The sequence below is a fragment of the Octopus bimaculoides genome, chromosome 4, assembly GCF_046866305.1.
Source record: "Octopus bimaculoides isolate indiv1 chromosome 4, ASM4686630v1, whole genome shotgun sequence".
In the NCBI taxonomy this organism is placed as follows: domain Eukaryota; kingdom Metazoa; phylum Mollusca; class Cephalopoda; order Octopoda; family Octopodidae; genus Octopus; species Octopus bimaculoides.
The window spans coordinates 39,423,379-39,439,149 of record NC_142931.1 but is presented as its reverse complement, the minus strand read 5'-3'; the positions used below and the strand labels follow the sequence as shown (position 1 = coordinate 39,439,149).

At 37.3% G+C, this 15,771-nt stretch overlaps 1 protein-coding gene across 4 annotated transcripts in view; it reads left to right on the top strand.

Annotated features, from left to right (window-relative positions):
- The window catches only part of LOC106881149 (ATP-dependent zinc metalloprotease YME1L), a 58,810-nt gene that overhangs the window by 4,941 nt on the left and 38,098 nt on the right, over nucleotides 1-15,771 (top strand). For all 4 annotated transcript variants that reach the window (XM_089350612.1, XM_014931434.3, XM_014931433.3 and 1 more), the window contains exon 2: nucleotides 14,769-14,945. In XM_089350612.1, the coding sequence (XP_089206738.1) occupies nucleotides 14,769-14,945 (177 nt within the window). The remainder of the gene's footprint in view (nucleotides 1-14,768; nucleotides 14,946-15,771) is intronic.

Genomic DNA, 15,771 nt, shown 5'->3' with positions numbered 1-15,771 from the left:
GCAAAATCTTTTGACAAAGTTGATCATGGCATATGTCACAAGCTGCAAAACCTTGGCATAGCTGGTAAATTAGGAGAGTGGCTGCATGACTTCCTGAATGGTAGAAGTCAGACAGTTGCAGCAAATGGAGAATTATCTAGGGAAATGCAAATATTGAGCGATGTTCCACAAGGAACTGTCCTGGGGCCACTACTGTTCATAGTAGCCCTTCTGGACATGCCCACGGTCACTCGGACAGCCACTGTCACTAGCTATGCTGATGACACAAAACTATCTCAGGCAATAAAGAATCCTGATGATATCATAAGCCTGCAGAATGACCTAAATGCAATATATGAGTGGGTAGAGCAAATTAATATGCAGTTCAATGCTAAAAAATTTCAAGTACTGCGCTACAAGGCCACAAGTGCCCCCCAACTGGCATACACAGGACCTGGAGGTACTGCAATCCCAGAACCACAAACAGTGAGAGACCTAGGCATCAGCATGTGTAGTGATGCATCATTTCACATGCACATTGTCAAGTTGACAGCAAAGTGCAAACAAATGGCAGGGTGGATACTGAGAACATTCCGAACAAGGGATCAAAAAGTCATTGACTCTATGGAAGACATTTGTTTTGAGCTGCCTAGACTATTGCTCTCAGTTGTAGTCACCACACAGTGTCAAGCAGACAGCAGAACTTGAGGCAATTCAGCGTCACCATACAAAAAAGATCGCCACAGTCCAGCAGATGAACTACAGGGAGCGACTGAAGGCACTAGGTCTCTACTCCCTGGAGCGCAGGCAGGAGAGATATGTAATAATTTACATATGGAAAATACTGGAAGGACTGGTACCAAACTTTGGCATCAAGTACTACACGAATGCCCACACAGGTCGCCACTGCATGGTACCAAGGGTACCATCCACTGCATCTCACATAAGAACAAGGTACTGCAACAGCCTCGGTTTCAGAGGACCTCAGCTCTTTAATGCCCTGCCAAAACAATTGAGAGACCTGCAAGACATGGAGATAGAGGTCTTCAAAACGAAACTCGACACTTTTCTCTCCACGATACCAGACGAACCAATGGCTCGAAATGAGACACAGTTGAGGGCAGCGATGTCAAATTCTCTTATACATGAGATGTGCCATCAAAACTCTTGATTGGACTATATCAGGTGGAGGAGAAGAGCCATGCAAGGAACGTGAAGAGAGCACAGCATAAAGACAGAAAGTCATGGTGGTGCTCCAACATGACCGCAGCCACTTGGCTGAAATGCATAAATAAATGAATAAATATATATATTATATATGTATGTAAAAAATTTGCCAATGTTCTGCGCCGTGAGGACCAAAGACTTGAAGTATTTTGTGTTGCAAGACAGTGTGTGAGAGTGAATCGTGATGTCTTAGGAGAGAAATGTGTTCGCTTGCACTAAACGAGGCTGCAAAGAAAGAGGTTTGGAGACGCCACTATGAAAGATTGCTCAATAAAGAGAATGAATGGGAGAAAGAGAGTCTGTCGAATGTCGACCCAACAAAGGGACCAGCTATCCAAGTTGACTGTACCATGGTAGATAAAGCAATTAAGAGTATGAAGACAGGGAAAGCCCCCGGCCCATCAGGAATCACTGCAGGGATGCTCAAAATATCTGGCAGTGTCGGCTATAGCCAAGTCACCCGTATTGCTAACCAGTTAATACACGAAGGAGTCATACCCAATGACTGGTGAAGCAGCACCATAGTCAACTGCTACAAAGGTAAAGGTGATGCTTTAGATACAAATAATTACAGAGGTATCAAGCTGTTAGATCAGGTAATGAAAGTCATGGAGAGGGTCATAGCCCAACTAATTAGGGAGCAAGTCAGTTTAGATGAGATGCAGTTTGAGTTCATGCCAGGGAAAAGCACCACTGATGCTATATTTCTGGTAAGACAGCTGCAGGAGAAATACCTAGCCAAAGATAAACCTCTGTACCTGGCTTTTGTTGACATGGAGAAAGCCTTTGACAGTGTCCCCCGATCCCTTATCTGGTGGTCAATGAGGAAACTCAGGATAGAAGAATGGTTAATGAGAGTTGTGCGAGCCATGTACAGAGATATTGTCAGTAAAGTGAGGGTTGGCAATAAGTACAGTGATGAATTCCAGGTAGAGGTAAGGGTCGACCAAAGTTCTGTCCTCAGCCCCTTCCTATTTATCATAGTCCTCCAGGCAATAACAGAGGAATTCAAGACAGGATGCCCCTGGGAGCTCCTCTATGCTGATGACCTTGTGCTAATTGCTGAGTCACTATCAGAACTAGAGAAGTTTCAGGTGTGGAAGCAGGGACTAGAATCGAAGCGCCTTAGAGTCAACCTAACTAAAACCAAAGTCCTAATAAGTAGGAAGATAGAAAAAACATAAACCTCTTCAGGTAGATGGCCCTGCTCGATCTGTAGAAAAGGTGTAGGTAGAAACTCTATAAGATGTACCCAGTGCAAGCTATGGACACATAAGAGGTGCAGCAATATCAAAGGCAGGTTAACTAGTAAGTTAGTTTTTGTATGTGGCAGATGTTCAGGTGCAATAATCACTGTAAATATGCAGAAAACAACTTCTGTCTCATTCCAGGGAGAAAAACTAGACGTAGTTGATAGCTTCCGCTATCTGGGTGACCAAGTTAGTTGTGGGAGTGGGTGCGCTGAAAGTGTAGCCGCTAGACTAAGAATAGCCTGGGAAAAGTTCAGAAAGCTCTTACCTCTGCTGGCGACAAAGGGCCTCTCACTCAGAGTAAAAGGCACACTGTATGACGCATGTGTACGAACAGCCATGCTACATGGCAGTGAAACATGGGCCGTGACTGCTGAGGACATGCGTAAGCTCGCAAGGAATAAAGCCAGTATGCTCTGATGGATGAGCAATGTCAGTGTGCATACCCGACAGAGTGTAAGTATCTTGAGAGAAAAGCTGAATATAAGAAGCATCAGTTGTGGTGTGCAAGAGAGACGATTGTGCTGGTATGGACATGTAGCAAGAATGGATGAGGATAGCTGCGTGAAAAAGTGCCACACCCTAGTGGTTGAGGGAACCCGTGGAAGAGGCAGGCCTAGGAAGACCTGGGATGAGGTGGTGAAGCATGACCTTTGAACATTAGGCCTCACCAAGGCAATAACTTGTGACCGTGACCTTTGGAAATATGCTGTGTGTGAGAAAACCCGGCAAGCCAAGTGAGACTAATGTATATGACTATTGTTAATGAAGGGCAAAGTGAGGATGTCTACTTGGCCCAAGTGTTATCAGGTTGTTTTAAAATAGTTCAACATAATTAAGTGCACTTCTGCATGGATATGATCCAAGATATTCTAAATAAAATGAATATATGGCTTGCACAACATCACAATAACATACTTGGCATTGTGCAAGATTCACCAAACCTAAATCATATGTTATGATCATTGGGTATTACAAACAAGTGTAGATCAAAGATTATATAACTATCATGGGTAAAGTACTCAATTCTACCCATTACTCCCAGTGGTATAACAGGACACCATAAATATTTATATATTCCTTTACACCATTGCTAGATCACTATTGACTCTTTACTTGGTTCTTCTGTCCTCTTGGCAGGTCAGTTGTCCTACAGATCTTTCAGCAACCCTCTTCACCACAGATTACACTGGATTACGTGTTATCATGAGTGATCTGATATATATATATATATATATATATATATATATATATATAATAATACAAATGATATGTGAGCATATGCATATATACACACATATATGTACATACCTACATCTGCATGTATATATAGATGCATATTCAGATACAGGATGTCAAAAACCGTGGACAAAAAAGGAACAGGAACATAAACAAAGCACAAAAAACAAACTTTTTTTTCAGACAGCAGAATGAACACATAGGAAAACAGACAAGCCACATATGGAACTTTTCCTTCATCAGCTGCCTCTATTCTAAACTAAGCTTTTCGAAGATGAGGCAGAACGCGCTCTTAGAATAGCTCTTCCCGCAAAGCAAATTAAGTGAAGCCTGCTATGCAGAGGATTCCAAAGTGGCAAACAGAAACCAAGACAGAGGAAAACAAACGTTGAGGGCCGTTACACATACTCATACACAGATGTTGGGACTCACAGGGGATGATAGAGAACCAAGACTCCTGGTGGTTTGCTGTGCCTGAAAAGACACGTCAAGCTAAGTAAAAGCATGGTTGTCCTTGCATACAGGCTTGTTCTTGCATCCTTCTCCAGCTGAGCATTCCTCACTATGTGGGTTCATAAGTGCTGGTATCATGTAAAACGCACCTGTGCTGGTACTGCATAAAAGCACCCAGTACATTCTGTAAAGCGGTTGGCGTTAGGAAGGGCGTCTGGCCATAGAAACCATGCTGGCATGGAAAATGGATGTTAAATGATGATGATGATGATGTATATATAAATATAGTTATTGATACAGTAAATGCATTACAATTTACCAATTTCAGTATGTCATCTGAAAGCGTGATCAATAAACTTAATTACTGATTATAGTTTATTTAAAAGCATGTAATGAAGTGTCTGAAATATCAGCAATTTATTTTCTGTTTGTTCTTTTGAGCTACATATATATATATGTGTGTGTGTGTGTGTGTCTAATTATATATGCATGTATGTCATCATTGTTTTAATGTCCACTAGTCCCTGCTTGCATGGGTTGGACTGAACTTGTTGATACAGATTTTCTTTGGGTAGATGCCCTTCCTGTCGCCAACACTTACCTATTTCCAAGCAATATAATACAACCCTATGGCCAAACATGTTTTCACAGAAGACTGGAAACGCCACTTGCTTATTTTACAACTGTCATGATATCAAGATAGGAAGTCGGTGACGCACACAAACACATGTACCCACATTTACATCTATATATATGTAACAGGCTTCTTTCAGTTTCTATCTACCAAATCTACTTGCAGTACATTGGTTGGCCTGGGATTATAGTAGAAGACACTTGCCCAAAATGCCATGCAGTGGGACTGAACTCAAAACCATATAGTTGAGAAGTAAACTTCTAAACCACAGGGCAATATATATGTATGTATGTGTATATATATGTATATATATATATATATATATATATATATATATATATATATATATACACACACACACACACACACAGTGTGATGCGTAAATTGTCACTATTTTATATTTTTAATTTCACACATGCACATTGTTTATGATTTTGTCAACTACACCATTTAGTAGGGTCAGTTGGGCACCATCTGTGAGAAAAACAGCACCATGACACAATTCACTCTGCCAGAAATTTGGAAACAACATACTGTACTGCTTGGCATTTGCACCGGAAGCTTCAGTACAAATATTTCAAAGTGTTTGGGTGTCAGTCTGAGGACAATACATTACCAAAAGTGATAAAAATCAAACATCCAGTCAACATGATAGTGTTTGGAGTGATCACTAGTGATAGCAATGTTATGCCTCCATTCATCTTCCCGCATGGCCTCAGACTCAACATGGAGGCCTACATCAAGTGCCTGGAGGAGGTAGTGCTGCCCTGGGTCAAGAGGGTGGCTGCTGGAAGACCCTATGTCTGGCAACAGGACTCTGCACTATGTCACACAAGCAGAAGGACCCAGTTATGGCTGTCAGACAATTTCTGCGACCACATCACCCCTAACATCTGGCCACATAACTCCTCAGACTGCAACCCCATTAATTATTATGTGTGTGGCACAGTTGAGCGAGAGACCAACACAACTCCTTGTAACACCAAAGATGAACTGAAGGCAAGGGTTGTGGTAGCATTCACAACTTAAACAAGGAACCTGTCCAGAAGAGTTACAAGAGATTCCAAAGTCGTTGAAGCCAATGGCGATTCTATTGAATAAATTTACTCTTTAGTATTTCAAGATATTTTTATGTAATTTTGGTAAATATGTTTGTTGGAATGAGATGTCAGTGTTATTTTCATTTTTGAGTAATTTAGACAACAATATATTCACCACACTCTGTGTGTGTGTGTGTGTGTGTGTGATTATATATGTATGTCTCTGTGTTTATATTTGTATGTGCATGTTCATATGTATATACATATATATGCATGTATATGCACATGCACACACAGAGGCAAAACAATAAGCAGCATCTGATGTTGAAGCTCCAGCTTGGGGGTTAGGTTGTTTGGGGAGTATGGAGTTATCACTTAGTCACCACTATTCCCAGGTCCAGTGGGATACATATAACAGAAGATGATCTTGTAGCTCTGGCATATAAGGATCCTAGGTGGGCTGGCTCTTGAAGATGTGTCACAGGCCCACTGGTGTGTGGACCTGCTCTGATGCATGTCCTAGAACACATGGTGGTTGTGCATATTCATAGATATTCAACTGGTCTTAAGCAAAAAGGACTCCAAAACACTGTTTAGCTTGTTGAAACATTTGATCCTTATCAGTCAATTCATCTCCTCCATTCTAAAGATGGATGTGCTTTAATCAGCTCTTTTTGTAACCCCTCTACAGTAGATGAGAACATCTACTGTAGTATAAAAATGACAGCACTGTTTATTGGTAACATTTTGTACTGAACAGAAGCAAATGGTAGTCTCTAACAAGGAATAATAAGCCTGCTGTCTAAGAAAATTCAAGTTGCACGTCAAATTATGAAGCATAACGCCCACAAACTGCAAGGCATTGAAGTTTTGCATGATAGAAGGTCCAGAGATAATCCCATCTACACAAGCCACATGACACTTTCAAAACCCAGACTTGTCATCGAGGAAAGATTACATATCAGGAGACAATGCAGATATTTATCTTCGTACAACAGCAAAGATGAATTCACTTTAATCAGTGTTGCATTTCACAGGCCTTTTTCACAGTTCATCTACAATAAATGAGAATCTTGTGTGTGACTGTGTTTTGTTTCTTCCATTTAGTATGGTTAAAAAAGAAGTTGGTTGATTTTAGCAAATCTTTGAAAGTTTTGTATTTGTATGGAGCTGTCAATGAGAATTACATTGATTTCTGACATTGACACAAGGCTACAAATTTTAGAAAACTTATGTTTATTTTTATCCATCATTGGATACAAGATCTTTGTAAAACTGACATCCTTTTTAGAAGAAATATCTTTCTGTTGCTAAATGTTGTGAAAACTGGGATAAGCTGTAACAATTTCTGGTGAAATCTGTAGGTAAAAAGAAAGTAATTGTTTTCCTGAATAAGAAATTTTAGTTACTTATTCTGTATTGGTCTATTGTAGAGAAGCTTCTATTACCTGTTTGCAGAGCATATGTAAGAACTACTAATTATATTAGATATTGCTACATATGGATGAGGAGAGCTGTGTGAAGAAGTGTCACTCCCTAACAGTGGAAGAGGGAGACCCAGGAAGACATGGGATGAAGTGGTGAAGCATGACCTTCGAATGTTGGGCCTCACAGAGGCAATGATGAAAGACCGAGACCTCTGGAGATATGCTGTGATTGAGAAGACCTGGCAAGGAAAGTGAGATCACAGCCATAGCCTACACCAGTGTTGCATAACCAGCCCATTTAAAAAGTACCTTTGAATTGTCAGGCAACATGCCGTGCTTGAGGAGATCTATTGAGTCAAGTAAATCAAAATCAAATCAAACCACAAACAAATAGAAATTGTAGTCGTGGCTGATACCAGTACTGGTGGTATGCAATAAGCACCATTCATGTGTGGGTCGCTGCCAGAGCTGCCTGGCTAGCTCCCCATGCCAGTGGCAAGTAAAAAGCACCCACTACACTCTCGGAGTGTTTGGTGTTAGGAAGGGCATCCAGCTGTAGATACATTACCAGATCAGATTGGAGCGGCCTCCTGGCTTGCCAGTCCCCAGTCAAATCATCCAACCCATGCCAGCATAGAAAACATACGTTAAACAATGATGATGATGTTGTTAATTCGAGAGCTGTTGCTTAGCACTAGGTTATCTTTGATTGAGCAGACTTGTAAATATGTTCTAATTGTAACCAACCCATCTTTTTGTAAACCAAGACTGAATTATGCAGTGTCCTTCTTGTTGTTAAGATGGTAGGGTACAATTTGAGCAAGGTTAAATTGCTATTTCTAGCAGCAGTATCTCCCTTACATCGGTCAAGTTTCTACTTAGAGGTTCTCTCAATGTGTTAATTCCAGAATTACTAGAACAAATTATTTATTTCATATTATTTTGGTATATTGACATCTTTTTTTTTTTTCAAAATATGATTTCCAAAATACTTCTGGTATTTCAGTGAACAGCTAAGATTTTCTTGTTATTTTCTTCAGTTTATCATCATCATTTTACTTTTGTTTTTCTATACTTGCATATGTTTAATGCCTCATCTTCAATATCTCACCACTCAGGGTGGTATCTTGTCATCTCTTTCATGAGGTTCAGTATTCATGTCTTTTTCTTTCACAGGTTCCTTCCACTTGAATCACTTTCCTAGCTGGCAGCCTTCATATGCATTACATATCAATACCAGCACATGTTCCTGTCTTGCACATTATAGCTGATATATCTTCAATCCAGTGTTTTTCTCAGCTTATTTGTGCTTTGGTATTCATGCATGCTGACATAATACATCCAAAAGAGTCTGTTCAACCATTTCTTTCCAGCTTTTACACATCCTCTTCATTTCAATGTGCCCATGTTTCACTACCATGCAATATCACAGTTAATACACAAGCAACACACTAGTGTATGTTGTCTTTCTTTCACTTGAAGAGAAAATCTCTTACCATCAGAGTTTTAGCTCCTTGAACTTTTTCCAATTCTTACTCTGCTTTCAGAGCACCCACCTCCATTCCTGATTAGGTCCTAGCAATAATTACTACTTCCTTTCTGTCTGTTTGAACTATTGCTACAGGACAGTTCTTATATTTGCTGCTACCAGTAACCCATATTATTAACATTTTTGTTTCTATTGTTATTCTTATTAGTAAACAAATCTTCTAGAGACCTCTGAATTGATATTCTTCAAACATATACAGTTGACTAAATTCCAAAGCAGAGACTATTATCAAAGTTTTGGGCCTTAAAGCAAAAAGATATATTCATAAGTGGATCAATTACAACCTTATTAGAAGTAGCAAAAGATTTGAATTGGTAGTTAGTGTTTTGTTCAATGCAAATCATGTTAAGCCTGATCTTGGTCATTCATAAAGACTTCAAGTTTTACAAATGTGTAGTTGCTATTCAGAAAGCTAACCGTGAAGGTCCCTGACTAAATCAGGTTCCTCATTTATTTCATGAGTGTGTGGTTAATTGCAGGATGAGCAGCCAGTAGGAAAAACAATTACTCAAACAGTAACTCCACCCATCTTCCCTGCCTGCTATTCCTGGGAGGTAGAGCCCTCAGGCACCTCCTTTATAGAGTCCTATCAGAAGTGACCATCATTACACTTTCTGACAGAGCTTGGCTTGAACAGAAACTATTATATTAAAATGTAAATGTAAAAATAATAATAATAATATTATTTTTCACACAGGGTCACCTGCATTTATGGTGGGGGATTTTCATGTGACTGAATCAATCCTCCATCATCATCATCATATGTCCGTTTTCCATGCTGGCATGGGTTGGATGGTTTTACCACCAGGCTCCTTTGGCTGTTTTGGCATGATTTCTATTGCTGGATGCACAAATAACTATTATTGTTTGCCAAATTTTTCTTTCATTACACTTTAAAACTAAGTTGGGATCTCAAATAGGGAAATATAATTTTAAATTATATATATTAAGTAAATTTTGTAGAATTTTATACACTTCAACTATCATCATCATTGGAATCCAATGTGTCTTAAAGATTGCATTGAGCTCCATTGTTTTCTTTGGTATGGTTTTTACAGCTGGATGCCCCTCTTAATGCAAACCACTTTACAGTGTGTGGACTGGGTGCTTTTTTTTCATGCCACCTGCATTATTGAGGTTGCCATGCAGTTCACAGGACGGAGGGGGCAGAGCAAGTTTATGCAGAGGCATCAGTATGGCTACTCATATCTTGTAGAAGAGGATGGGGAGAGAATGTGCTGTTGATAATGTGTCCAAGTGGCCCCACAAGACACAGGCTGTGTAGAAGTGGGTGAGTGAATGGTTTGCAAGATTGTATGGAAAGGTGAATGAAGGTTGGAGAGGCAGACTGCTCTAAAATAGGTAGGGCTGAAGAGTGGATGACACAAGAGCTATGAGCTTGGGAAGACAGAGGGATGCAGAAGGGAAGATAGGCAAACAGCACTAATAAAGATGTTACAGTTTCTGGAAGGTGGGAGGACAAGAGAGTGAAATATGGTTGGGTAGTCTGGAACCAGTGGGAAGGAGAATAGTTTTATAGACTTCATTATTATTTTGTATAGCTTTATATACTTCTTTATTATTTGTATAGTTTTATATACTTCATTGATATTTTATATACTTTATTACCACAAGTAGTGCATTATTAAATAAAAGGGTTAATTCTTATACAAATTTTGACTCAGTCAACATTACTGTACTTTTAAGAGCACTTGCAATTAACAACGTAAATAATTACTAAGCTTTTAAACCACAAAACTTATTTCGTACTTTTAGTTGTCAAGCGATATCTTGTGACCAGAGCTTAAAGGATTTTAATTGTTGAGAAGTTACATTTGTGGTGACTTTTTTAAATCACTTAGTTTCTTTTTTTCTCTCTTCCAGCCTTTACAGTTCTATTTGATTACAGTCATTTTACCTGAGTACCATAGCAAATGATTTTCTTTTACCTTAATTTATATTTAGTATTAACAACTTGTCATTACTGTTCATATTCCTTAGATTTGAATTGATATATAACAAACATGTCCAGTCAAAGCCTATATGCAATAATTGATTGGGTAGGAAACATTACATAGAAGATTCATTAGTGCAATGCATGCTAAAGTTAAACTCTTGGTAAAGATATTGAGAATACTCAGGTTGTATGACCAAGTAAAAATAGAAAACCTAATTAAAGAAATAAGTGCTATGCTAACGCACAAAACTTTCGTCCTTTGAGTCACTCTGTTGCTTCTACTAAATAGTAATTAATAAAAGATAAATATATATTCCTGTTTTGAGTTCTGTTATTCTTGTTTGCATCACCAAAACTGTAATTAAAGAAATAGAAATTGATAACACTGCAAATAAAAATATAACATGAAACATAGTTCTTCATATATTTACTATTAATTTATTTAAAATTATAACTCATTGTTTCAAGTTTTCAGAGGTGGAGTTTGGTCAGTTATATAAACCAGTTCTATTTTAGGTACAAGGCCAGCAGTTTTGAAGGGTGAGATTTGGTCCGTTATATTGACCCAGTTTTTAACTGGTACTTTATTTTATCAATCTTTGCCTTTTATTCTGTCATTTCAGCTATAGCTGAGAATAGAATCCTATTCATACTTGATATATTTTCATTATTGTCATTTAGCTTGTTCTCTGCTGACAAGTGATGAGAAGGTAGCAAACTGTAATATCTGCCTTAGTTTTGTCTTGAAATAATTCTTCTTTGTTCCTGTTCAGTATATGAGTTTTAGTCACCTTAAGTTTAGTGTATCATCTTTTCTGGTGTTGACAAATTCTTTTGTTAACAGTAGTAGTGTTGATAAATGTCAGTGTGTTGTCACTAATATGATGTCTCTTAGTCAACTCATTCCCCATCACCATCCATTCACCTACTTTCAGTACTTATGTTTCTCAGCCTTTCCATTTTTCATTTTAAACTTTTCTTCTTACTATTTATCTTGTACTTGTTTCAGTCATTGGACTGCCATGATACTGGGGCACTGCCTTAGAGTTTAGTCAAACAAATCGACCCCACTACATATATTTTTGCAAATCTAGTATTTATGCTATCAGTCTTTTTGCTGAACTGCTAAGTTATGGGTTGTGGCAGGGGGTAAACACAAAGACACACATACAAATGCAACAGGCTTCCACACTGTTTCCATCTACTAAGTTTACTCACAAAGTATTCTTTGGCCTGGAGCTATAATAGACACTTGACCAAGGTGTTGCACAATGGAACTGAACCTGAATTCAACTGCTTTCAAAGCAAGCTTCTTCACCCTGTAGCTATGTCTGCACCTATATATCATCCCCCCCCCCCCCCATGGATGAGGAATAGTTTAACATTGAGTCTTGTAGATGTCGGCATTTAAAATTTCTTAACAGGCGTAGGAGTGGCTGTGTGGTAAGTCGCTTGCTTACGAACCACATGGTTCCGGGTTTAGTTCCACTGCGTGACACCTTAGGCAAGTGTCTTCTACTTTAGCCTCGGGCCGACCAAAGCCTTGTGAGTGGATTTCGTAGACGGAAACTGAAAGAAGCCTATCGTATATATATATGTATGTGTGTATATGACTGAAACTACAGTGTTTGAATTTTAGGAAATGTGCAGAATACATGTTTCTTTGTATTTCTGGGATTGTTTTCAATTGCAGAGACATTGAAATCATCAAAATATCAGAAGAGTGCAAGTTACTCTCATCTCTTTCATTGGAGTGTTGCTTTTCATAAAACAACTTTTGTGAAAAAAGAAATCACTAAAGCTTGTATAACATAGGCTGAAATACAACACATTTTTAAAAAATCATAAATAAATGAAAATATCTATAAATGGAGGTAAAATAAACATTTTAACACTTTTTAGCATGCTGTCACCAGTGACTCTATGCATTGCAGAATGAGTATAATATTCATTCTGCACTACAGGAGTCAGCAGTGATAGCCATGCTATAAATCAATGTGGTAATTTATCTAGTGAACTAGAGCATATATATGGTTTTAAAAAATTTGTTTAAAACATACTTTGTCACAAAGATACAAAAGAAAATATGATGCAAAATGCGTTTGGCAGGCAAAGTGGTGACATAAGTGTTTAAGATTGTTCATTGAGACGAACTAAGGTTGTAAACTACATCATTGAGATGGCCAAAGGTTATAAGAGAGATCATTCAAAAGTCAACTGAAACATCTTTGCAGTTGAGTTTTTGATTCTGAATTATATTGTCTAGATGGACTATCAGCATTAATGTATTAAGTTTGAAATTATTCAGTATCTATGCATTTTAAGGCAAAATGCTTAATGGCATTTCTAAGGCGGCGAGCTGGCAGAAATATTAGCATGCCGGGCGAAATGCTTAGTGGTATTTCATCTGCTGTTAAATTCTGAGTTCAAATTCCGCCGAGGTCAACTTTGCCTTTCATCCTTTTGAGGTCGATAAACTAAGTACCAGTTACGCACTGGGATTGATGTAATCAACTTAATCCCTTTGTCTGTCCTTGTTTGTCCCCTCTATGTTTAGCCTCTTGTGGGCAATAAAGAAATAAGCATTTCTTCTAATTGTACATTCTGAATTCAAATTCTGCCAGGGTTGACTTTGCCTTTCATCCATTCAATGTCATTAAAATATATACCAGTTGTACACTAGGCCAAGATAATTGATTTACCCACACTAAAAGTTAATTTTTTTTCTATGAATTTCATATTTGTTCAGCATATTTTGATTGAAGTGCTAGCATTCTACAAATCAGGTTCATTCCTGACTGCTAAATTTCAAGACTGGGTTGTTTTCCAGTGTTGTGAAGCTTGTATGAATTTATTTTGCATTATTCTGTTGATTATCTGCAACTATGTACATAAATCAGAACAATTTGAAATCAAAGGAATATTTAATAATTGATTCTGTCATTGACCTAAAATATTTCTCAATTTTTCACATGTAAATGCCAGGCTTATCCAACTTTCTTCTCATAAGAAAAGTTAATATAGGAATGAAAAGTATAAATAAAGCAATTATGGTCAAAGTGTATGTGTGTGTGTGTGTGTGTGTCATAGTTAAAATACTTTTCTAATTTTATACTATTCCTTTTTTTTTTTTTGTAGACCTCTAAAATTACCTTGACAAGTTCATATTTTTCACTGTACTATAATTAATCTACATTATACTTATTCTGAGCCACTTTAGACTACCAGACATTCTATGTCTGCATTTTGGATAGTTATTATCCTTCTGACCTTCATAGCAAAATTTTTTAACACTTTTTCTCTTATGAATGTTTATTACAAAAATGTCAAATTGAGTACACTATTTCATTTACTTAAGGTTTTAAATTGTTACAGAAACCTGTTTCTTCCACAATTCCCCCCCCCCCCATTAATTGCAAACCTATTTACAATAAACTAAGGCTGAATTCTCTTGGTACTTTTACAAACTATAAAGTCATTAACATAATTAGTGCTGAGCTCTGGTTTCTGAAGCATTATTAACCCTTTAGCATTTAAAGCAGCCATATCCAGCTCAAATATTCTACCTATTTTATGTTTAAACTGGCCAGATCTAGGCTCTTACAACCTACCTTACAATGTCATTATCTTGAAGCTACAAGATAATGCATAACTAATTCAAAACAATGTGAATAAATAAGTATTACATTTGACAGAGTAATCTGAATGCTAAAGGGTTAAAGTAATTAAGAATCTTCCTTTAGTTTGGTATCATATTGAACAAACGTTTGTCAAAAGATGTGATATTTACTCCACACACCTTGGTGAATTAATACATGTAATAGATGTCCTGTCTACAAATGAAACAAAGCACTTGTAGTCCCTATGAACATGGTGGCATTGTGAGAATATAGTTTGATATGAAAGGAAATTTATTTAAATGTTAACACAGATAACAGCAAAATTTTCAAAATTGATGTTTTACAAATGCTCTCATATATTTTACTATTTTGTGTTTTGTTTTTTTATTTCAGGTGACAACTGCTTTGTCCCAGCTGGCTACTTTCAGTAGTTCTGTAAGACCAGCTGTACACAGTTTTCTTGTTTCCAAGTATTATAAGACTTTGGTATCGAAAAGCTCAAGTACTTCCAAGTCAGAGGATAAAGCAGCAGCAGTTCTTGATCAACAAACAATCAATAAAGCAGAACCTGTAAGAAAAAGTCACTTTTACTGTTTGTTCCTTTTGAAATATGAATTCTTTAAAGCAAGGAGTTTTGTGTCCTAGGACTAAAGGTGTTATCAGTAAGGTTAAATGAACTATCACTGCATTCCAGATATTTCAACAAAGGTTGACTGTGTGCCATGTCTATACACCATCATACCTAATCTTATCTATAAAAGGCAGATTTTCTCTGTGTGTATGCATGTTTAAAATATATACATTTACACAATTCCAAATTTAGTGGATGGAAAAATTGGAATTAATATTCTAAATACCATAACTTAGGTCATAGGGTCATTTTTTCAGTCAAAATAACTCCTAATTACGAAAAAAATCGATAAAACTACATACATAACCATTTTCCCCTCTAATACAATCTAATTTACTCTTTCTACTACTATTACAAATCGTTTCAACTGCTACTTTCTCTTATGAACGTTTACGAATGATCCAAGAAAAAAGACAAAGAAACAAAGAAAAAAGAGTGAGAGTCAAATAAACAGACACACTACCAATCATACGTAAATACACACATATATATGTACCTATGGTTACTGATGACCTCATTCTAATTGGCGGGAATTGTAAGTTCACTTTCCATTTCTAACACCGTCCTTCACCAAGATAACAAAAAAAAATAGCGACAAATACGATTGACAAACATTCATTCCCTACAAACTGTGAGTTTTTTTGAAAATCTTTTTTAAAACACATTTACTTACTACCATATATATATAGAGAGAGACAATACACACTCATACATACATACGTACAAATACACAAATACATACAAATAAACACATACATACAAATA